This window comes from Pangasianodon hypophthalmus, chromosome 20 (genome assembly GCF_027358585.1).
Source record: "Pangasianodon hypophthalmus isolate fPanHyp1 chromosome 20, fPanHyp1.pri, whole genome shotgun sequence".
In the NCBI taxonomy this organism is placed as follows: Eukaryota; Metazoa; Chordata; class Actinopteri; order Siluriformes; family Pangasiidae; genus Pangasianodon; species Pangasianodon hypophthalmus.
In genome coordinates this window covers 6,645,338-6,670,627 of record NC_069729.1, presented here as the reverse complement: position 1 = coordinate 6,670,627, position 25,290 = coordinate 6,645,338, and the positions used below count along the sequence as shown (strand labels likewise).

General features: G+C 37.7%; 1 protein-coding gene across 3 annotated transcripts in view; it reads right to left on the bottom strand.

The window, feature by feature from the left end:
- cpne5b (copine Vb) overlaps nucleotides 1-25,290 on the bottom strand; it is a 119,840-nt gene that overhangs the window by 47,804 nt on the left and 46,746 nt on the right. For all 3 annotated transcript variants that reach the window (XR_003403967.3, XM_026935734.3, XM_026935735.3), the window contains one exon: nucleotides 5,755-5,818. Coding sequence is in view for 2 of the 3 variants with exons in the window: in XM_026935734.3 (XP_026791535.1) it covers nucleotides 5,755-5,818 (64 nt within the window). In the remaining variant the exon portion in view is untranslated. The remainder of the gene's footprint in view (nucleotides 1-5,754; nucleotides 5,819-25,290) is intronic.

The window sequence follows — 25,290 nt, the reverse complement described above, 5'->3', positions numbered from 1 at the left end:
TGTTTGTAAGATTACAGAGTAGCCACTAGTTTACAGGCTCACCACATTCTACTTATTTTTTCTTCTACTTTATTGCATAGCAGCAAATCCCTTGTGGTGGGACTATATTGTGGTGGAAGAAATGGACAATATTAAAAACAGATATTTGAATCAATGTTCTTTGTTTCTTTACTTCTTTCCTTACTTTGTACACTGTTGTATAAAAAGCAATATAATGCTTGTGATCATGTGTTATGGGAATAACATCATGGCCGTGATTTGGTTGCAGTCACAAGCCAAAAGCGAGAGCCATAGATCTTCACATATTCATGTAATGCACTCCCTCTTGTGTTCTATTTCTTAATCACATTTTAACTGTTTCATATTCAAAGAATTAGAAAATTCAGTAAATAAATGATGATACATAAATCTGGCTGATAAAGTCATATTTAGTGTTCATTTTACAGGTAGAAATGGAGAGATGAAACATGATGCCCACCCACCTTTCTCAGTATCTCATTCTCAGGTTGAAAAGCACTGATCTAAATCATATACTTTGCACTTCACTATGTTCTGAAGGCTTATTAAAAAATTATTTCTTATCATGTCACATGGTGCAAAAGCAACAGAAACCTGACATTCCATCTCTGCCTCTAATAGGCAAATGTAGGCCGATCTGACCCACTTCAATGCACCCTGATCGTGGAAAATGCCATATTACTCTGCTAGATGTTAGTGAAAAATGGCATGGTCTTTGGGGCAGAAATCAGATCTGCTTCATCAGCAGAGCAGTGCAATCCATTCTTCTGAATATCAATGTTAACAGCATACCAAATAGGTCTGTAAAACAGCCCACAGGCTCAGTAAAAGGTAGGATGCACACCGGAATTTCAATAGGGGCAGGTAAAGTATCCCCAAGGGCCAAGTTCTGTCTGATATATGTGCTGAATATCCTTTATGAGAAATATTACTTTTAAGACCTTGATCTCATCTCACATACCACAGCTGAAATCACCATTCAGCTTGACAAAGGTGACTGAATGATAGCATTTGGGTCTGACTGATTAGCAGGCAGTGTGCACTTCATTCTTAATCAGACACATACCAGGCCTCTCTCGGGAAATAGTCAACACAAGATGTTATCATGTTAAGCCTGTTCTGAGCCCTAGGATCCTCCACATGCAAGATACAAATGGAGGCTATATAGCTGGAAAAGATCTAGACATCCCTACAGCTGTGAAAAGGAAATCAATACTATCAGTGTTATCAGTGTGGCTTTTTGTCAACATGTACGTCCCTTAAGCCTCAGCGTGGTGTGTGGTGAGCTCAGATAATCATGCATCTCTGCGTACTGTACATATCGCACACAAAAGAGCATCCTCAACTAAGAAAATGATCAATTCTCACTCCCAGAGGCTTCAAAAGCCCAGTTTAAGGGTCTTGGGTGCATAGCGGCCAAGCGGAGGCCTGCAGTTATTCATGCACACCAGCGATCAAGACTGCAGTTAAAAGAGCCAGAAAGAAAAAAAGGTTTATACCTGTGCATGTGCAGACATGTCATAAACGCAACGATGAATTATTTGTCTTGAAATAATTGTAGCTACAACACTTGTAGAGATAATGGTACTTGTGCATTATTACTGTACTTGAGTATTATACATTTTAATTGTCTACATTTTTACTATTTAATGATCATAGCAAAAAAAAAAGCAAAATTCAGTACCACAACCACTTGCTACTACCACAATACCCTTATAAGTGAGTGAAAAAAAATTGTCATTCTTCCTTCAAAAATGCGTCATTCTTTAATAATATTAAATACTGGACTCACTGTCAAATTGTTGTGGTATAAGACAAATAAAATATGTTGGGACATAATGCTTCACACACCCCCATCGCTGATTATTTTCCTATATCATCATGCCCCACCATGTTTTATTCCTTATTTAATTGAAAAAAATCATTTATTTGAAACATTTTTTAATTCAAATGAACAAGGGCTAATTTCATACACATAAATTTATAAGAAGAGGCACAAACATTAACCCTGCCCCTAACCATAACCTTAACCCATGTGACTTTTTGTACAAATTGCATCAGGTAAATTGTGTGAGAAGGGAAAAAACGTCCTTACCTATAATTTTAGTTAAAATCATTTATGTTCTACTCCAACATACTTGACTACATTGCAGAATGAACACTTTTCATTTTTACTTAACTTTCTTTTTGACTAATCAAGTAAAATTCTGATTCCCCTAAGGATCTGTTTTTTCATCCCCGTCAATATTGTCAATTTTCAAAAGTGTCAACATTCAACAGTGCAGCAAAAAAAACATCTGAGCATAAATTTATGCACCTTCATGTGGAAAATTTGGATAGAAGTCTAGTTGATAACATCTATCCTTGCCCAAGCACAGGCAAAAAAAAATCCACACAAACATAAGAAGTTGTCTTGCGGGCTTGACAAATCAGACTTCGCATTTACAAACATATTCATGCAGCATTTCACCCATAACCAAGGCTGATTATCATCCAGTGAGGTGCTTTGATCCTTTATAACAGCAAACTCTACACCCCTCTGAGCCATCTACAGGAATTTCAAATCTACACACACTCATTCTTATGCAAAAATATGCTCATGGCCTCCCACACACACTGCATATACATGCATATTTACCTAGCCCCTTTATCAGGAACATCCATCAGCATTATAAATTACATTCTCAAATAAGGTTAAGTGTTAAACTAGAGCTTGCTAAAGCTCTCATTAGTTTCAGATAGTTTTGTTACTTTTATTTACTGTCAAATTCTCAAATATGATTGGTCAGGTGTTAATTCGTTTTCTGTAACAGCAGCTCTGCCATAATTAAAACCACTGGTTTATATTATTGCACTCTTTCTATGCTATTGTTTCTATAGTAACAACTCATTCACAGTATTCCGTATGCTCCACATAATCTAAGACTAATAAAAAATGGATAACAAATGTGTCATTTAACAAAGAAGAATGTCTAATCCTTGATATGGTGAGGCTTTCTGTAATGAGAAGTTTGTTTAACATTTATGGAAGGAGTCTCAATTGTCAGTGCTTAGTAGCAGTAAGTAGGTTTTCAGACACCAAGGACTTTGCACTGGCCAGGTTCTTCGGAACATGACAAGCTACACTTTTTGTCTTATTAACTTCAAGAGAGAAAAAAGAGAGGCTGGTGAGTTGTTTGGAGCTTTCACAACATTAAATGTAACCATAAATGCTTAAAAGGAGCTGTGTTGTTATTTAATACATTTAAAATTGTAATCATTACCTGTTGTATAAGAGGAATAAAACACTTTAGGATGTGCTCTTATTGGAAAATAATCAAAATGAGGTGGTAAGAGTAAGTTCTCTTCATGTCAAGCCACATCAAAACAAGCCATCACTAATTATTTTCCTATAACAGCATTGTCATGTTTTAGTCCTTACATAAAAGGTAGCTAGTGTTCCATTTCTAAACCCATTTACACTAGTGTCTTTCATGTGGATCAAGCTGGGAGATGAATATTCTGTGCACTATTGAGGCCTCTATACCACAGGCGAGGGATCGGGAGAAGCTGTATTACTAGTCGACATGATTTGTTTGATAGCTCCTTGTTCCTAAGATGGACTGAAAGCTTTTGTGTGTAAAAGATGGGTGGCGCAGAGAATAAAAAACTACAAATGAGCTCTCTTATTGATCTACAGACCAGGCTGGCAATAGAAATCCTTTTGATATTGTAATGAAGGTGTTTCAGTGGAATGATGTCCGGCGCCCGTTCTTGTATCAGAGAGCAGCTCAAAGAGAGAAGCACGCTTTAACCGCACCACTAACCTCTATAAATAAATTTGTGATTTAATTTAGATTGTGATCCTTCTCAGAAGTGATCAAATTAACCTGAAACTCACAAGATTTGGATTGATCCATTTTTTAATTTACTTGGTAATTCAAATGATGTATGTGTACTGCCTTATAGACCTACAGATCCTATCAATATCTCTCACTCATGGACATTCAGTAAGGCTTTCATCTGGATATTAAAGATCAAAACTATATAAAAAAAATGTGCAGGGTCTTTGCAGCATATAAACTATTGAAAGCAGTGATTAAAATGAAAAATAGGATTCTAAACACTAAATGAGATGGACTTAAGCACTTACATTCAAATCTTTATAGAAATTTCCTTGTCTTGTTTTGTATAGTCATTTTCATGGATAGATTTCCATAGATTTTGTGGAGGCAGGACAGCAAACATAATGACATAGCCTCAAACTGAATGAAGTCATGAGGATATCACACTAGAATGCTATAGGCTTTTATCTAATGAATTTTTAGAGTAACTGTGTAATAGGCAGTTGAGAATCAAAAACATACAGTCATCCATCATACCGTCTGGCAGCACATTTCAAGTGCTTAACCTTCGTTGAACTTTATTCGATATAGCAAGTTACCATGTTACCATCGCCTTTAAGAAGGGTTGCCAGGTTTCAGCAAAATTTCCAGCCCAAATACACCTCAAAAGCCTTGAAACTAGCCCAAAAATCAGGCATTTCATCTCTTCTTTGAGCATTTTAAGCATTTATTTCTAGAAAGAAGGAAAATTATCTACTAATCAATTAAGAAGATTTAAAGCTTGAAATAATATTTAGAAATAGGTTTAATAATATTATATTTGATTTATTTATTGTAGTCTTATAAAAGGAAATATTAGATGACTTTGACTATATTCAGGATATTTTCACTTGCCAAGATGTCATTTTTTTGCAGTGAAAAGAGCCTCCACTGCATGAGCTTTTTCTGAAGATACCTTGTTGTCAGCTTGTTAGTCTACATTGTGAACAATTAGAGACTCATCTTTTTTTTCTAAGCACAGTATGTTAATCATCTTCTAGCCCCTCATTAGTGTCAGTTTCTGACCATAACACAACTGTTGGTTGGACATTTTTGGTTGGCAAACTGTTTCTTAACCCAGCACTGACATTAAAGAGTTTAAAAATAGAGACAAAGTGCACTTACGTGGTAGAGGTACCTGATAAAATGGCCAATGTACAGCTATAATGTAGGTGTACATAATAAACTGACCACTGACAGCATATATTTACTGTCAGAGAAGTACTTAGGGTTCATTTATGTAAAAGTCTGCTTTGTTCTGTGGATTTTCCATTTTTTGCTGCTGTGTTTAAATTGCACATTTTCTTAGAAGTGCACATGAATGTGTAGCTTTGGTGAAACCTTTGATGGTAACAACGAAATTAAAAAGAAGAAGGGTGAGAAGTGAGGTCAGTTATCAGAGTTATTATCCGTAGTGTATATAATCCAAAGTGTAGGCTGTTTATGTGTTAATTAGGCATCAGACATCAACCCCAGTTCTAGCAGTGACCCACCAACCACCACCTAATGAGATGAGGAATGTAGGAAACCATTAACCAAAGTGAAAACAGACCAACCTGTCAATGAAAACCTGTCAACTCAGAATTTAATTATACCATAAATCTTAGATGCCATTGAAGATCACATTAATTCTAAAGATTAATAATCTAGTAAAAACCTGTAATTACTCTAGAAAGAGCCTGCGGTCCTCTTATGAGTCTGGAACTCTGGAGTGCTGCTTACTGGTGTACTAGCATACCCATGTACTGTATTTAAGCACTAGTAGGAGGACAAACATACACTATATACAGTGTACATAGATCTGTATAGTGACACCTTTATTAACCATACATTTGACCATGTTTGTAAATAAAAAACACACTGGTACACATACCCTGCAGTTTCCAAGCTCTTCTGCCGACAGGATGATGGTTCCACACTTCTTCCCAGGGATCCCCCTGCAATCAAGGCAGAGTGTTAACTCTTACAAAGTGAGAATTAAACAGATGTAACAGCATGACTGTGCTAGGTGTCCAGTAGTGAGGCATAAAACCAACTTCCAAATGCACACAAAGCCTGCTGTATTACCTGAAAATATCTTTAGAACAAATCAGATATAACATGGCTTCATGTTTCTCTTTACTGGCACCCTGAAATGATAAGCTTTTTTTTATTTTACTTCCTGTTGCACATTATATAAGGATTTCATAGTGCCTCAGTCTTCTCCCAAGAGCGTTCAGACTAGTCAGAATAAAGATACCAAGTGACCGGAGGCAGAAAGATAGCTGACAATAAAAGCCACAAACCATGCAGTGGAGTTTATAGTATAGCACTTGGGTGCCCAGCAGTTTGCCCACACTGTCCTCCAGAGTCAACAAATCTTGCCCATCCCTGCTTGAGTTGCATAACAATTTCATTAGCATTGCTTTCCTCCAGATGGCTAAGTTTCCCACTGGGAGCCTCCGGCAGAAATAAAGGCAGATGCAGGCTATGCAGGCTCTGTGGAACCATGTTGGTCATGCCCGTGCTGAAGCTCCAACCCAAATCTGTTTTGGCAGAGGCTTTGTTTTAATATGACAGAATATAAAACCTTGCTGACACCACACCGAGATGTTAGAACATCACCATGCAGCAGCCATTTGTCTCCAAATTCAGGACTTGCACAAACAAAAACAAGGTAAAAGACTAAAATATTTGCTTTAATTTCCCAAGTGTGGTTATCAGGAAATCAAGTTTGGTTATCAACCTCCTTCTTCAAACACACGTTTGATTAAAGCTTATTCAGATGAAACAGGTCCATATTATGAAAGGCTTGATGTATGGAAAAGGTCCTCTTGCTATGCCAAATCAGCGTGAATGCGATGACACCTGTTTTGTCCCAAACCCTTAGAAAAGGTCACGATATAAAAGTTGGATATGAAAAACCTGAAACACTGCAAGGAGGGATTATAAGAGATGCATCAGGTAAAGGTCAAGCCTACTGAGATATTCGTAGGCAATAATGGTCTGTGGCAGTAAAAATCTGTATTAAATTTGACAGTAAAGACATTCTCAAAGCAGAGATGAAGTACAAATGTATGGAAAATCCTGGGGTAAAGAGTTTCAGTAAAGGCATAGGATTTGAGAAATGACATTTTATCTTTTACAATCCACACCACAAGAAGCATTATGATGGTGTAACACATTCCATACACATAGGGGTAGCATATAGCAAGCTACAAGTAGTAGCACAAGGAGTTGTTTTCAAAGTAATGTAGCTTTTTCAGTAACAAGCTACTTTTGACAAAATGCTACACTGCTACATTTTCCTTTCCACATAACGAGTTCAATGTTAGTTTGAAAACAAATAACTCCCAGTGTTGTAGCAAATGCCCAAATGTAGCTATTTAATTCAATGTTACACGGATTACTATACGCCCACTAATCTTATTGGTACATTAGTTCTTACTGATCTTATAGACTTGCATTTTATTGACACATTAGCACAAAAATGCACTAAGGGTTGCAAAACAAACATATCTAGAGGCAAACACACATTTTTTGTCTATTTATTGTTGATATTATTCTGAGAACTCTTGCTCTCCCACCCTGCAAGCTCTCGTGAAATACATAATGGTCTTATATTACAATGGGAAATGCCTGCTGTGTTTTGACCATAAAAATGTCTCTTCCACTTTCCAATAGTGTTGCATTGGTGTGACAATACTGCTGATGGACTGTCAATGGTTTCTGTGTCCTCTGGGGCAATGGTCCCAAAGGACGAATACAGAGACCAGGAAGATCGATAAGTGACTCTCAAATGATTGGCTCAAAAAAGGTCAAGCTCCCTCTACCACAGCTGGCCACCAGTTGCCATCACATCCTGTCAAAACAGAAACCAGCCACCGCTCACTATTGACTGACAAAAATAGGTGAAATGGCCCATCTCCCAGGTCTCGATCATCATTATAACCCTGACCTCTGCAGGACAACTCTTCAGAAGGCCACACATCCTTGATGACCTGACATCCTTCTCCAAATCCAATTTCAGAAAAAGCTGGAGAAGGGTAAACACAATAAGTCTTTTGAGCTGTAGGATTTTTTTTTTTTTTTTTTGAGAAGGTGATTCTTGACAAACCCAAACTTCTCTATCAGTGATGGCATTTTTTGATTGTTCTAATTTATAGACATACCGTCACATGATGTATGTAGTAGTTAAACAACACAAGGCTATATAATGGTAACAAAAATGTTACCATTATGATTTCTGATTCCTCAGTGGATTTAAATGTGGCATCTTCTTTAATTAATATGATAATGCTATGTCCAAGCAAAAACATCTGGTAGCCAGGAACAGATTTTGGCTTCCTGGCCAAGCTTGTGGATTAACACGATCTTCAATGGTATGCCAATTTAGCAGATTAAGGAAAGGGAAGCAGATGATGCACACAGTTCAGTTTGCATGTGATTAATTAAAACCTGGACATGGACATTTCTACAAATTCCACATCACATTTAATATTTGGAAGCTAATGAGGCTCCATATTCTCCTGGGACCCAGAGCATGCAGTTGTGTGCAGTTTTTATTTCATCTCCATTTCTGTAACTGTGGAAACCCAGCAATGCCTCAGAACAAGATGTAGTTCGATCTGAATCCAGTAGCACTGCCTTGTTCACATAAAAACTTTTATTGAATTTTTATAGAAAGCTCAAGTTATTTCCATGTGATTTCAAGTTTGTTATTGGCACTCTGGAGCAGAGCTGTACACACTGTGCTCTATGTCTACTGTTTCTATCTAATATTCTTCTGAATGTATCATATCTTCAGATTGAACACTACTACAACTCATTCTTCTGTGACTTTACTGATCTTTATGTCTTTTTTTATATTATTATATCTCAGACTGCACAAGGATATGGAATATTAATTGTTGTAATTAAACTAGAACTAAGCAATTATGTGAGCAGTCAACAACACAAAGCTAATGTGACATCTTTCTCTCCATTGATTCCTCACTGAATTAAAGAAAAATATGGCAATGCTTTACTTAGATGAGATGCACATAGGGCTACATGACACCAGCTTGTCACTTTCTAGCTGACTTACATTAGAATGTCATGGCAACTGATGCTGTAGCTCAGTGTACTTCATAACCTGCCAAGTGAGGTTAATTTCCAAACTTCCAAAATATATTTGTCAATTGTCATGACATTTAAACAGTACAGAAAGTGTCATAACCTTAAATAAATAATATGTATATTTATGTCAGGTGTTATATGTATGTGTCATGTAACCCTATAAATACCACTTAAGAGAAGTAAGAGAAATATTGTATAGCTAAGAGAAATCACAAAATACAAGATCCCTCTCAGCTCACTACATATAATTAAAATTATGGAAATTTTGATATCTTTCGATATCTGTTCACTGCCAAGTCTCGGGTAGATGAAGACTATCATGTGTAGCATTACTCAAATAGCTTAAAGGTTACCCAATTAGGCTACAATTCATAGTTATAATACACTTTCTATAACCCCATAACCCAGGTTGTTAGCACTACACTTCGCCTGTCCCGTCTCCTGTCACGTCTGTGTTATATACTGCTGAAGGCTGAGGCATGCAGGCGCTGGATTTTTTTCCCCCCATGTTTTAGACGCTGGATGGGCTTTGGGGCCAGAAATGGGCATTTGGTATCTGACAAGACAAGCTTGCTGTTGTTAATACAGTTGCACAGCAGACTTGGCTCCAATCACGAAAGCACAAAAGGTACAAAATGAAAGCAACTTTATCAAACTCGCCAGGGTGGGCAGTCACTACAGACTGCATATATAGCAGAATGCTGGCAATGAAAGATATAAATTTAAGAGATTTAAGATCAGGTTTTAAGCAGCTTATGAGCTGTACAGTACGGCCTGAAAATATGGATGTAATGAGGGAATGTACCATCGTCTTACAGATTTCAGATAGTGAATAGCTGATATATAAGGCCATATTCAGTGTAGGAGACCTGTGTCCAAAGGTTGCATCACTATTTATGCAGGCAAAGTTACACGGGTTATGCTCGTGCTTAAATTGATTTTCTGGTCTCTCCATTCAAATTATGCAAATGACCTGTGTGGAGTTCATGCCTCTAAGGTTGCTAGAGTTTTCTTGTGTAGATTGTGTGACTGAGATGGGATTTTCAATAGACCACCACCTTTAAATACAATCATTTGCCTTTAGGATCGAGAATGAGAACTGAAGAAGGAAATGGTGTTTTGCTGTACCACAGTGTAAAATAAAAGCAAGAGAAATTAAAAATGAAAATGACTAAAAGACTAATATGATGATATATGAATGAGAACATTAAAATAAACAATATGGCCTCCCATTTTGTGGAAGCTTATAAAATAGCAGTTGATTCAGCACATCTTATTATTTTATTACTTTTACTATTGCTAATTGTGTTCACAAATTAATGTGGTCAGGAGATGCTAATCCAAGGTCAAAAAATCATTATGTGTGTGTGTGTGTGTGTGTGTGTGTGTGCATTGTAGGGTGTTTTATCATGCTTTTCATTCACTATTCTGAGTTGTCAAATGAATAAAATACTGCCAATCTGATGCACTCTCCTGTAAAGAAATCATGCCAGTGGTTTGAAGGATAAGCTGACCAAGTAAGCACCTGCTATGCTTTCAGCTCACTTTTAATTCATTCATAGCTTTATGCATAAATAATTTGGTCTTTGAGATAAGCAATGTCTCAGATTAAGATGTTGTCTCCTTCAATGTCTGAGCAAAATTAAAAAAAAAAAAACTTTTCATTGATGCTAAATGTCGATTTAATCAGTACTATGTATTTCATTCCTAATTAATTTCAGTCAGGCAGGGGCACTGGATTAAGTCTTCTCCTCGAGCCAAAATAAGGCAAAAAAAAAAAAAAGCATAGTCAGAATCACTCATAATCACGTCTTTGTTTCAGTCAAACTCCGCCCCGTGTGCACAACTCTCACGAAACCTCATAGTCAATGTAGGATTTTGTGATCTTAACACATAGTTCTATTACTTAATTACAAAAGGACCTGTAGCTATTTCTATATGCTTTATTCAGGAGTAACAACAGAAGAACATAATCCACGCAGGTTAGCAAGGTTTCACACACAAAACCCAAAGCTGTGATTCTGTGAATTCTGTGAATATAAACCATTAGGCTCTGTCTCACTGTGAGAGCTAAGAGACGAATGGTTCGACTTGCTGTACAGCGTGCATGCTGTAAACCGTGCCACAAATTCTCAGTGTGTGACCGGAACAACTATACCAATGCAGCATCCCCTCCACACTGCTCCTGTTACTCTAGACATACATATTTGCAAAAGCAATAAAACGGTTGTGCTGTGTTTTGCCAGGATGATTATTACAGCACACCGCTCCTGGAGCTCATGAGGACACCTATCTGCATGCACCTAATTTCATGGCTGGTTGCCAAATGATTTGCATTGATGCACACTCATGATGCGCTGACATGATTGGATTAGCCAGCGTGTATATTGAGAAGCCTCGGCAATGGCTGTAAAAATCACAGGCTATATTTACAAATGGTCATGATCCATATAAACTGAACTGTGTAAAAACTGTCCCTCTGTCGTGGCTCTTTGAAAAGGTCATGCTGTAAATGTAAATGAGACACTACCAACATTTAATTCTTTCACTGAATGATTCGCTAGTGACTGTTGTTGCTAGAACACGTAACTAATTTAAGTGAATTGATGCCTTAAATGAGTAAGCAAAGAGCAATCTTGTTTTGAAAGAAATGGTAAAAAAAGGAACAACTTTTCTTCCCTAATTAGTGGGGCGAGAGACAAAGACTTCATAAAGTCTTTTTTAAAAAGGAGATGAAGAGGCACAGAGCAACATTAGAGGAATCTGAACTGGGAGATTAATGAGCTATCAGGGAATTAAGTTACTCAGAGAATCTGCTTGCAATGAGCTCTCAGAAGAGCAAAAAAGGAGAGAAACACCTCCTAAATGCCTTCTAAATCTTAACCTGGTTTATTTTGATTTCCTTTGTTTTTACGCTGTGCTTCTGGCAGGACCCTGTGTACTCTGTTTATACACTGCGTCCGTGCTACGACACATGATAAAACAAAATGCTGTTGCTTGCATGCAAAATAATTCATAATTTTCCTGGTAAAAGCTGCTGCCTTTCCTCAGCTGGAAATAAGGTCTTTCATCTTCCTCCTTTCATGTATTCTTAATCCTTTTCTTTATTTAACAAAGGGACACTTTCCCATCTCTTTTGCTGAATGCAGAGCGAGGTTATGCTTTATCATAAGGCAATGATGTAGTATTTACATTAAACATTTACCAAGCAAATCATTTGAATTGCAAGTGAGGATCGAGCTGAGCATCTGTTCTAGCTGTTATTAGAGGAGATTTGGCCACAAATTGTGTTATTCTAGTGTTGCCTATTAGGCAGATGATGGCTCTGTGAAGCTGTGGGAAAGAGATACCATCCATCTGGTTTTTCAGACAGCTATTGAAAGCAACATAGATTTTCTTTTGGGCAAGCTCAGATTTTTAGCATTCACCATACGGAAAATGTTCTTCTCGTCTAACCTGTGTTTCAACTCCGACCGTCTTAAGTGCACGTCTGCATCATACTTCTAACAGTGCCATGTGCTTTTATTAACTGATTCATTCAGTGCAAACAATTTCAGTGTTTTTTTTTTTCTAACTAATAGCATGGTCACATACAGATATTGGCAGGAAATCTGAAATAGTGTATGATTATGCAATAGATTCATGGTTCTCAAAGTGGGGTCCAGGCACGAAGCTTAGCCTGGTCTGTGACTAATTAAAATGTTCTTACAGTGATGAAAGACTCAATCCACCAACGTCAAAGTTTTAGTATTCATTATACTTATTAGAATGTCTGACTATGGACCTTGGAAGCTGTCAAAAGTATGTGAATATTGTATATTTATTTTGTATATTTGAATTACATACATATCACATCAAATATATTTTGTGTATTGTATTTAATAAATGTACATTTCTGCCAAAGGTTTTCTTTGTTTTGAACTTGCTAGAGATAAGATTTGCCTTTAAAAACACATAATTAAACATTATGGGTTAATAAAAATCAGAACCCTAAACACAAATCCTAAAAAAAATGCAGATTTTATGTAAATTACACCAAAGGTGAACCATCCAAGATTCCCTGGGAAAAGTAGAGAGTGGTCAATGCATGCATAAAACATCGAACCTTGAGGTGGATGGGCTACAACAGCAGAAGACCACATTGAGTTCCAGTCCTTTCAGCCAAGAACAGGAATCTGAGGCTATCATGGGCACACATTCACTGAAACTGGACAGTTGAAGACTGGAACTAGACCAGGTGATTTTTTTTTTTTGTTGTTTGTTTGTTTTGTAATCTTCAACTGTCCAATTTAGCCCATGCACCTCAAGGTTTGATGTGTTGAGCATTCTTTTCTGCTCACCACAGTTGTAAAGAGTGCTTATTTCAATTACTGTAGACTTCCTGTCAGCTCAAAACAGTCTGGTCATTCTCCTCTGATCTCTCTCATCAGCAAGGTGTTTCAGCCTGCAGACCCTCTGCACAAAGGATGGTTTTTGTAAACTCTAGAGACTGTTGTGTGTGAAAATCCCAGCAGATCAGCAGTTTCTGAAATACTCAAACCAGCCCATCTGGCACCAACAAACATGCCACAGTTAAAGTCACAAAGATCACACTTTTTCCCCATTCTGATGTTTGACGTGAACATTAACTGAAGCTCTTAACCTGTATTCTGCATGATTTTATGCATTGTTCTGCTGCCACATGATTGGTTGATTAGATCACTGCATAACTGTCAGTTGTACAGGTGTTCCTATTAAAGTGGATGGTGAGTGTACAGTTTAGTGTGGTTGTTTCGGTTTTATAGTATTACACTTGAAATATGTGAAAATACTATAAATGTAAGGGGAAAATATTGAAAAATCTCGTTTTTTTTCTGTAAGGATAGGTTCAGTGTGCCTTTTTAAAATGCAACTAATTTTTACTAAGCAAAAGCTCAAATAAACCACAAATAATCAGAAAAAAAAATTCTGCGTTGTTTTGATGAATTGTTAACACATGATCCTCTTATGTCTGTCTTAAAATATTCTAGCAGTCAATACTTTCAACTGAATACCTGTACTAGAGTCTTTAATATCATTTAAAATAATATAATAATATAATCCTATTTAAAATGTAAAGTGTTATGATTTTTTAAAATTAACATTACATTGTAGATTAAATTTTTCACACCATTCCATCTCTACTTCTAACCTAGAGAGATGGGTTGAGGCATTTGAGACGTACCAATTCATCACAGGAGTATTTAGGGTAAGAAAGAGAAAAAAAAGAGCGTGATTCAGGGGCAAAGAAAAACACGACCCCCAACAGTAATTACATACACGGCCATTACTCTTTCTAAGCTGGGCTGTAGATCTGCAGCACTGGGACTCGTAGTTTATGGCCCCTTTTTCTTCCTCTCTCTGCCTTGCTCTCCTGGGATGTGGTAATCCTGAAGAAATATTTCTTTTCTAGCGCAAACCAATACAGGGTTTTTTTTTTTCTATCCAAAAATACAAATACTTATTCAGTGCATGTTAGAGTAGAAATGCTGCCATTCTGTCTATTTTAAAGCTACTAAGACACTCTGGAGCTGCTGAGTGATGGAACTCATATCTTTCATTATGTAACTGAGGCATGATGGGTAAACAGGCAGCTATGAGACCTGAGCGAGCAGAACATACTGAGTGGGGGGAGAAGCAGCATTCTTTTTTTCATCCCTACCCACGCAGTTAACGGCTTAAGGGCGACCGAAGGGGAGCCCAGCCTCTCCAGGCGAGTATCATCAAAACAGCAGGTGTGTTGGCAAGCCTGTCATGAGTGCTCCCTTTTCCTCGATCACCCTACGCAGGAGGGCAGCTATCAAATGGAAAAGGACTGTAACCATCTGAAAGACGATAAGACAAGGGAGGCCAAGCAGATGATCCATGAAGATTCTCAACACTAAAATGTCAAATTTTGGCCTGTATGTTTTATGCTGTAAATTGTGTTTTATTTCTATAGCACAGAAGTCATGAATGTTTCTCAATTCAGTCATATAAAACTGTGAAACATCCAAAATATTTGATGCCTTATGTAAATAAATAATTAATTAATTGGTAATCAAATAATAAAATTAAACTGTGATTGGCTTAATTTCTCCAATTTCTTCTTCTTCTTCTTCTTATTATTATTATTATTAATGTTGTTGAATTCTTGAATCTGAAGCTGCTAATTAATTTTCTATAACAGCGGCTCTTATAGTAGTTCTGGTTGTAACATAAATCACAAATCTATGTTAATGCACTCATTCTAATGTTATCGTTTCTATAGTGACAACTCATTGAAAGAGACTTGTATGGCAGACACTCTGTATAATCTAAGACTAAAAATAAACAGATTTTAAGAATATGTTAAAAGCGTATAATCGTTGATATGGAATTTTTTTTTTGTTAGAATATGTTATCATTTTTGTTCTCCAGTGTCAGCCTTTGTAACAGTCAGTAAGTTTTCCACCATGGGAAAGTCTTCAGGACAGAGTACTTTGCACTTTTTGGATTCTCGGTAATGACAAGCTGCAGTCTTAACTTCAAGAAAAAGGGAAAAAAAAGAGATGCTGATGAGGAAAGTACTGTTTATAGCTGCTATAACATAAGTGATAACAGGAACTAACTGGTCTGGAGGACGTTCCACAATGTTAAAAGTAACTATAAACTGTTAAAAAGCACGACGATTCATTTGTTAAGAAAATTTTAAAAATGTAATTATTGCCAAAACGCTGTTGTATATTACAGGAATAACAGAGAACTCTCAGTGATGCTGATCCCTTCTGGTTCTCTGGACCTGCCTGATCCATCCTGATGCCCTACTTCTGGTTGGAGTTCTCATTAGTTGGAGATCGCTCGCTGCTCCTGGGGGTGGCCCCACATTGACGGCCTGACGATCATTGGGATTGCTGGGGATGGTGCCGCTTGGGAGCCGCGAAGATGGCTTGGGGATCTCATATGTGGAGTTGTACTGTGATGGCTTGGGACTGCGATTGCTGCGGTGGCTTTGGGGCTGCAGTTGCCGCAAGCAGTTTTCACTCAGGTTTCCATCAGTGGACAGTAGATAGATTCAACAAACCAGACTTCATGTGAAAACTGTAATGAATTTACTGGTTGCACAACTGCACTTGTCCATGTAGTGCACAGTTATAGAAGGGATTTATTTATAACTGCACTATCCATTATCACCTAGATGAGGATGGATTCCCTTTTGAGTCTGGTTCCTCTCAAGGCTTCTTCCTTATATCATTTCAGGGAGTTTTTCCTTGCCACCATCACCTCTGGCTTGCTCATTAGGGATAAATTCACACATTTACAATTTATTTTGATTTAATTTAATTTGAATGTATTTATTTCTGTAAAGCTGCTTTGTAACAATGTCCATTGTTAAAGGTGCTATACAAATAAAATTGAATTGAATTGAACAGAGAACAGAGAAACAATCCACTTATCTTTCTATAGTAGCATGGCTCATGGTGTATTATTCCTTACATATTACAATGTTTATGCTCAGATCTGTATTTAGACCTGAAAATAAGCCAGTTAAATAAAATAGACTAAATGACTCCATTCTTATATACTCTTATGTCTGTACACACATCTACCATCAAGTGGATCAAGCATGAGTCTAAATAATTTTGATGATTGCAAGATATACTGGTTAATACTGGGTATTTAACATACAATAGCCAAGTAATGAATATGAGTGTTAACTCCACAAATAACATCTGCTTCCCAGGTAATGTCAGCATTTATCTTTACTGCCTGTGATCGATGTCTTCAGTTTCATGTACTATTATCCATTAGCTAAAAGTTAAACAATACAGTCCTTATAAAGCCAGAGCTGTTCGATAAGCCACTGATATAAATTCGCTTTTCTGCTATATTTGTGTTCTTCTCAATGAAAAACATCCTGTACACAGCAACAAACCTCAGATTGTCTTGCTGTTATCTAGGTGATCACTAAAAATAGTTGGTCTCTATGCGACTGGGTAATTGTGACTGTGAACTAAAATAGAAAAGAGAAAGAAAGTAGAAAAAGAAAGAAAAAAAACCCAGAAAATAAATAAGCAGTGAGTAAGCAGTACCTAAGCTTAAAGGCATGGACACACTGCTCTCTCTCATTAGATCTTACAACAGGGGTAAAATTCCAGTATTTAGAATGCATAATAAATTTATTCTTTTATAATGCATAGTATACATAAATTAAATAGGAATAAAACACAATGAGGTGTGCTGATATGGTGTGCAGTTTCATACAATCAGTGCTTGAGTTGGAGATAAAATCTGAATTAACTAGTGAATTATCTAAATGCCTATTGCCTAGCATAAAGATAATGGTTAAAAACTCGTAATACTTTATGATAATGTATAATAATTTGTGAAAATATAGTATAATCACATTGAAATGGCAAACAAATCCTTCTCATTCTGAGTTGGATACTGAGTCTCATTCTGAGGCATTAACCTGAGAGGAAACCTGCAAAATGTCATTCTCAACACATACTTAAAGAAAGATTGAGTTTCTTCACCTCACTGTTTAAGCAGTTGTGAAATGGGAAATGCGTGTTGCTGTGGAATAGGACTCCTACGGATATTAACTTCTCCATTTGAAACTCAATTCAGACACATCATTTCCAACGAAGCTTGCTCTTTCTGTCCATCTCACTGAAATTACTTATGACACATCTGAATGGTTTTCTCTCAGCCTATTGTCACGTAATGCATTTTAAGCAACAAGTGTGTCACGCCTAACATTTAAATAGCTGACAATGAATATTCAACATATTCACTAAATAAAATCATTTGAAAGGTTGATTCCATGATTGGGGTCCATTTATATTCCACTGATATTACATTTATAATTATAATGTAAAGGCAAAAGACATTTTGGTAACAATTTACTGAAGGACCCTGTTCAGAAGGCTACATGACACTAATATAAGCCTTTCATAACAACTGACATAAACTACACAGAACTACACATAATTTCAATAAGTATCAGTTGTCATAAAGGCTGCTTTTGTCAACTTTCAAGTCAAGTGACAGATTTTTGGTGATATGTGGTTGAGTCATGACACTTTCTGGGGTGAAATGACGTAGCATCTTATGACAACTGACTGGGTGACACAATGCTGTTGATGTGACATTGCTTTTGAAGCTGGCTCTGTTTGTATCAGAACCTCCCAGATTGGGTCCAGCACCTATTTTATTGGATACAGCACCTCGTTCACATATTACATACAGTATATTCATGCACAATTTTAAGGGATGAATCAAGAAAAATCACAATTGCCAGGAAGGGCTTATGTGGGTGTCAAGTAAGCTTCTAAACAATTTCAGTACAATATTACCAACATTTTAAATATAGGTAAAGAGTCATTCATAAAAACTGTGTTCATGTTGTAGATAATTAACTTAAACCATTAATATAACCTATATACAACACGTGTGTTTTCCCCATCCCAGCTCACCATACAATAACTACACTTTACCATAAAATATAGCATTAAAATATTTTTTAAAAAATCATATTTTTTGCAGTAATGTGTAAATCCATTTAATATCTCATGCTTGAAATATTATTTTCCATGAAACAACCATTATAGTATATGAAAAATGTGCATTTTAGTGTTCGACAAATTTCACTCAACCCTGTTATAAGCACATTCACTCTGGTGAAATATATGAATATTTCACAAGTCATGTTCAGCAAAAAGTTGCATGATTTAAATTTCCTGAAGATCATGGGAAGAAGAAAAGGTCTCTCACTCTTTTTTCTTTTTTTCAGTGATATTTTTCAGTGATAAGTGACGAGATCACTTTCAAAGTACAAACATGCTACCCAACTATACTACCCAATATATATATTAATGTTTCGGAAGTCCTTAATGTGCTCATGGATGCTAGCTTACCATATTTAATTAAATTGAGCTATGCTTATCCTTACAGGATTTTATTCAAGAATTTAATACAATTTTTGAAAATAAAATATAGTTGCAGCACTAGTTGATATGAGATGCATTCCTCTGATCAGAGTAACACTCTCAAATCTGAATATTTGAATATTAACCCCTTAAACTCCAGCTTATCACTGAGTTGACCATCTTAGGGAAGACAAGGAATCTGGTTTAAAGTGTTAACATTTCAGAGGATTCATACAAGACTTACTGTGCAATATGTAAATCCTTAATTCTATAGAAAAAAAGGAACTAGCTGTTTATACTATATTTTATGTACAGTATATCGATTTTCTAGTATAGAACTAACTTATTTTTACATTTTTCGAAGAGAACTGTAGTCAGCTATAAACATTTGTGAAATGTTTGTTATTTTTGCTATTTATAGATAAAATCTACATAGGGTGTTCAATAAGAAAAGTTTAAAAAATTGTTTACCTTTATTATTTGTGCACTTTTTAAAGCTTGTCAATTTTCATGAATGTGGAAAGTCACATTTTGTTGTTGCTGTTTTTGTTATGGCTTGCTGATAAATACAGAATACAGGTAAAGGTAAATACAGAAACATCTCAGACTACATCTGAATAGTTTTGAGTCTGTTGTAAATCAGTCTGCCCTTCAAGAAAGTCCCTAAGTGACTAGAACAGATTCAATATGTACTAACCCATTTCTCAGAGAGCCTTTGACACCTTTCCCTAACCCTGTTGCTGCTCCAAAAGCAGTAATCTTCCTTAGGCTGTTGGGTTGCTTTTTACATCTATATCTATATTTACACATTTACACATTAGACCCTGGATGTCTAAGCTTCAAAAACAATCTTAGTTCTTCAGACTAAACTACATTATATCCACATCATTAATACTCTCAAAAGCTCCATCACCTAATTCCTTATTCCAAAGAAAAGCTGGGTGTTAAAGGCCCCGACCCCAATGTCGCACTCCAGAGCTCTAAGCCTGAATTTATTAGATCATATGAAGATTCGGTGAGGTGCAAGTCAGCCATTGTGCAATAACTGGCACTTAACAATATGGAGTTACACCCTAAAATCTGCAGCTCTGTGATTAAAAACTGTACCGAGTGCCAAGGGATTTGGATAGAATAAGCACTGAATCGACGAATGCTTGATTCAAATTACATTCAGGTCAAAAGATGGTAATTACACTACACATTAAATTACAACCTGTTATGACGCCCATGGCACGGTTGTTGAATTCAAATGATTTCAGAGCTGAATAAACGTACGTAATTACAGCCTCCAATCACCCATATTACACTAACAAATCCATCCTGATTATTTGAGCTGCTTTTTTTTATTTGGCAAAAAAAGAAAAATCCCAAACTTTGCCGCAGGTTTGTTCAATAAAAGTCGATTTCATTAAAACTGTATGAGGCAATGAGGTAATTTGATCATTCTCGAAGAGAATTTTATAGTAAGTGCACTCCAGCCATGCAGACTGAAATTACATAGCTACTATTAAAAAAAATAACTTCTACCAAGCATTAAGCTCAATTTATTATTCAACAATGTAATAATATGTATATTAGCAAAAGAAAGGAAGGATTAAGTCTGGGTCCTTGATCAATCAAGCTCACAATATACACTGTCTACACTGAATCCATGCTCTCAAACAAGAACCCCAAACAATGAAGATGAATTGTTTGAATTTTGTTTTTTTACAAGGAATGCTACAGGCTACATTTCTAAATATTTTCCACTACTGCTTGAATGAACTTTTCAAGAGATTTCAGCTTAGGGTTTTCTTTGAATAACATTTCAAGTACTTTTTTTGCGTCACTGATTAAGTGTTGAGTGGAATGAGAAAGAAAGTCACCTGAGCGCTATATGAAAAACCAATCACTGGAAAATGTGAGCTGAAAAGACTCATAAAATCTTCTTAGATTACATTATAAAAATATATAGCCTCATTATTTTAAGCATCATAATGATTAACTAATTCAGGCACGTACGGTGTGTTAAATTCATAAGCTGTACCATTGAATCATCATGTGAAAGCCCACCTTCTTTTTTACACACAACTACCCTTTCATGGTCACATTGTAACACCACCCCCCCCTCCCCCCAATGCAGTCACTCTGTGCTATTTCACATGCCATTTGTCTCCTTTCTTCTCCCACATGTTGCTCTTTTTCATCATCAAACCTGTCTTACTGCCTCATAATTAATGCGCTGTCTAATTTCTGATAGATTAAAGGCAACACAATTAAAAGCAGCCGAGAATGGCAGCGGAAACAGAAAACACAGCATAGATGGGGCTTTTGTTTGAGAGGAAAGCAGGGGTGAGGTGGTGTTCTTAGATATTAAATCTTGGTGGAGAAAAAAGATAACACTGTGAAACCAAAAACCTCAGGCTATACCACACACAATAATGTTTTGGCATTTCAAGAAACTTAAACACAATAAAAAGAGGTCTAAACCTTATGTGTAGCTTTGACACAAACAGCTGACAGGCTTTCAGCTTTATAAGCAGTCCAGAAAACAAGAGATAAGGTGAAAGAAGCAGGAGGAAGTAACAAAGGACTAATGAAGGCAACTTAAGCTCTAATAGCATGTTGTTAATATGTCCCTATGACCTGACATCATTCTGAAGTCAAAGATGACAAATACCATCATCATGCAGAAGCTAACTGTGCCTAGGGAAGAATGCATGGAGGAAGCCTTTGAGAGGAAAAAGGATGGATCTTGTCAAGGAGTACCACCGAAAAAGGCAAAGAAGCAGAAAAGCTATGTACAACAACACTGAGGAAACAGAGAAAGCCTCTAGATGGCTCTGGTTGAAGAGAGAGGATCCATGGGAGACTGCTGCTAGGGCACAAGCTGAGACATGATCACCCTCATCTGGGTTGCCTGGGTGAGGGTGTCGGATGTTGAAAGACCGGAAACCCTTCATAATGTGGGGGATTATAATATAATAGTATATTATAATAATAATATTACATCACTCATAATGTGCCCTGGACAGATTCAAGATTAACGGCCTACAGCTGACTGTAGGGCAGATTACTGTTGAGTGTATGTGTGGCAAGATCTCCAAGAATAAGTGAGGCCATAAGATTCACAAGTCAAGGATGAGATACAAGGATAAACAGCAAGCACCACACAGAGCTTACAGCCTACATGTGGTGAAAACAGTCCCTTCAGGCAGTCACTCCAAAAAGAGGAGATTCAAGTGGCCTCAATCCTTCAACACATTTGAGTGGCAGACGTTTGATGTGGACATGGATACGGTCCTGGAAGCAACGGCCAGACATGGACATGGAAGGGATGCTATGGATGAACCCTTACAGTGTGCAAGAGGGCAGAGAGGTTTGATGTGGAAGAAGTAAGGGGACAGAGGAAACCTTATATAAAGAACAGTATGGCCAAGGAAATCCACATCAGGAAGGAGCTCAAAACCCTAAAGAAACAACACAATGGACGAGGAAAAGGCACCACTGAGCTTCGACTAATGCTCAGGAAGAGACTCCCGACCCTGCACAGAGCTAAGCAACACTGAACGTACAAGGGGGAAAAGGCCTAGGAAGAGGCTGCCTTTAGCAACAACCCATTTGGGTTCACTAGTCAGCTCCTTGGTGAGATGGGCAGTGGATATGTGGTCTGTATCAGGGAGTAAATCAAGCAATACCTCCAGAAATTATTAAGTGACCCCAATAGAGACCAATAACTAGCTCAGCACCAGGCCCAAGTGGAACCTCTTACAAGATCTAGGAGAAGTGTCCCAGGCTACTGAAACGGCTTTGGAGGATACTTAGGGTCATCCGGAGAAGAGGAAGTGTGGCACAGCAATGAAAATTTGTGGAAGGGGTGCGGTTTCCAAAGAGTAGGACTCCACAGAGATCAGCCAATTCAGAATCATCTCATTGCTCAGTATAGAAGGAAACCTCTTCTTCAGCACTATAGCTACGTGACTGGCAAAATTCTTCCTAAAGAATCAGTACATCATCACCTCAGTATAGAAAGGAGTCATCCAAGGCTGCCTAGAACACATAGGCATGGTCACACAGCTCCCAAGAGAAGCCAGGGAGAACTTGTGGTGCTGTAGGTAGACCTGGCCAATGCATTTGTCTCAATGCCCCACAAGCTGGTGCAGGAGACACTGGAGAGAAACCATGTTCTAGTTAAAGCCAAAGACTTAATGATTGATTATTACAGTAATTTCAGGCTGATAGTCACAACAGGGTCAACAACATCAGAATGGTACAGTCCAGAGGTGGGAATAATCACAACTGCACCTTCTTGGCAATCATTTTACTACAGAGAACCCTGTGGCCACTTCTTCTCCATGAGTTTCCAATCTCCACAGTGCAAGATCTGGAGGAGAAAGAAAGCTGCCACCTGAGGAGAATGCTGGGTCTGTCAAGGAGCTTGAGTAACATTGCCCTTTATACACCTGCAAATTGAGGCTCCCCTTGAAGTCCCTCAATAAGGAGCTCAAGGTCTTGCATGCAAGAGAGGTGCTGCAATATCGCCAATCAAATGACGCTAAAGTCTCTGGGGTAGGGTGGCAGTGAAGAATGGCAGAAAGTGGAGAGCGGAAACTATAGTGATGCAGGCAGAGTTTCAGTTACGCTATGGAGTTCTGGTGGAAGCATTGGCCAGAGGAAAAGCCAGACTAGAAGCCTTCACAACCCCTGGTATGACAAAGCCCAGGGAAACGTGGCAACGTGTCCAGAAGGAGGCCACATTGGCTGTTGAGGAGGAGACGGTCAGCAGAGCAGAGGGGATGAGACAACAAGGTGCCTGGACAAGTTGAAACACACTGTGGAAAGGAAGATCTCGTGGATGGACGCGTGGCGGGCACGACTACACTGTATCAAGTTCTTGGTCCAGGCAGTTTACGATATCTTTCCCAGTCCATCCAAATTGCATTGCTGGGGTTTGGTGGAAACACCAGACTGCCCACTGTGTCAGAGAAAGGGGGCCCTGGATCACATTTTTTGCCTGAAAGCTCTGGGGGAAGGGAGGTACCGCTGGTGGCACAGCCAGGTGTTCCACACAATTGGGGAGTCTATCTGCAGTGCCATCTGCAGTGCCATGTCTGCCGCAACTGCTGCAGAGATGGACTTTTGAAGCAGTCTCTGTTTCATCAGAGCTGGAGAGAAGCGAGCCCAAAAAAGAAGGCAGCTCCTAAAAAACGTACAGGATTGGCAGTTGCAGGTGAGCTTTTGCAACTAAAGCAGTGTATCAACTTTAGCAGTGTGTGCCATTTCATGCCAAAAAGCCGCTAAGCTGCTAGCAGAAGAAGGAAGTGATAGCTAGCTAGCTAGACTAATAAACAACAGAATTGCAGAATTTTAGAAATGAACATAAATAATCAAAGTTTATTTACAATATTTACAATTTACACCACCACTGCAGGCTCCAAGCATTCCGAATGGCGCCGATATGTTTAAATTTGAGATGTCATTCATGTTAATTCCCATGGTTCTGCCCCTTGAGAGAGCTACCAATCATCATAAGGAAAAGATGTATGTCCAGAGGTGGAACAAACAAAGAGCAGACTGTCCAATAAATGTTGAGATGTTATTTTCTGTGCAAAAACACACCCGCCCACACTCCCAATCATTCCCAGTGAAGCAAATGCATCCGGGCATAGCTAAAAATAACATATTCAAAGCCTGTTGTCCAATGAGCATTAATCTTTTGTCCCACTGAAACACCATGTAGACAAATTTTAATAAATTAAAACTACACTAGGAGATTTTCAAGCAGGCTCCGCTGTCCACTGAAAACAGTTTGAGTTAATGCACAAACAGCACAACACTGCAGTGAGATATTTTATCATTTGATTCACTACTATATTGAATACCACCAAGACTGATGAATAATATAGACCTTGTATAGTAATGGTAAACATTTCATTGCTGCATTTTAATGAAATTTTAGGGCAAGCCAGGCTTCCCGTGTAGTCTTAAAGCAATTGCCTGTGGTGCAGAGGCTTTGCAAGGCAGTAAGGCATACGTTCTGTAAGGCATACTCTGCATGCGGCATCACAGGAGAAAGAAGGAGAAGAGCTATCTACAGCAACACAGAGGCAGCAGAGAAATCCTTAGATGCCTCTGGTTGCAGAGAGTCGATCCATGGGAGCTGCTAGGGTCCAAGCTGAGGCTTGATCAACCTCAGCTGGGTCTGTTAACACACAACATGTCAAGCCTTGAGATGAATGGGTTACAACATGAGAAAGCCACACTGGCCACATTTGTTATAGAATAATCTTATAATACAATTATATTGACAAATTTGCATATATTCCAGATATTTTTTGCATATATTCCAGATATTTATTGCTATTATACTTGCTAAAATTTCACTTGCTAACATATATATATATATATTTAAGGAGGCCCCAGAC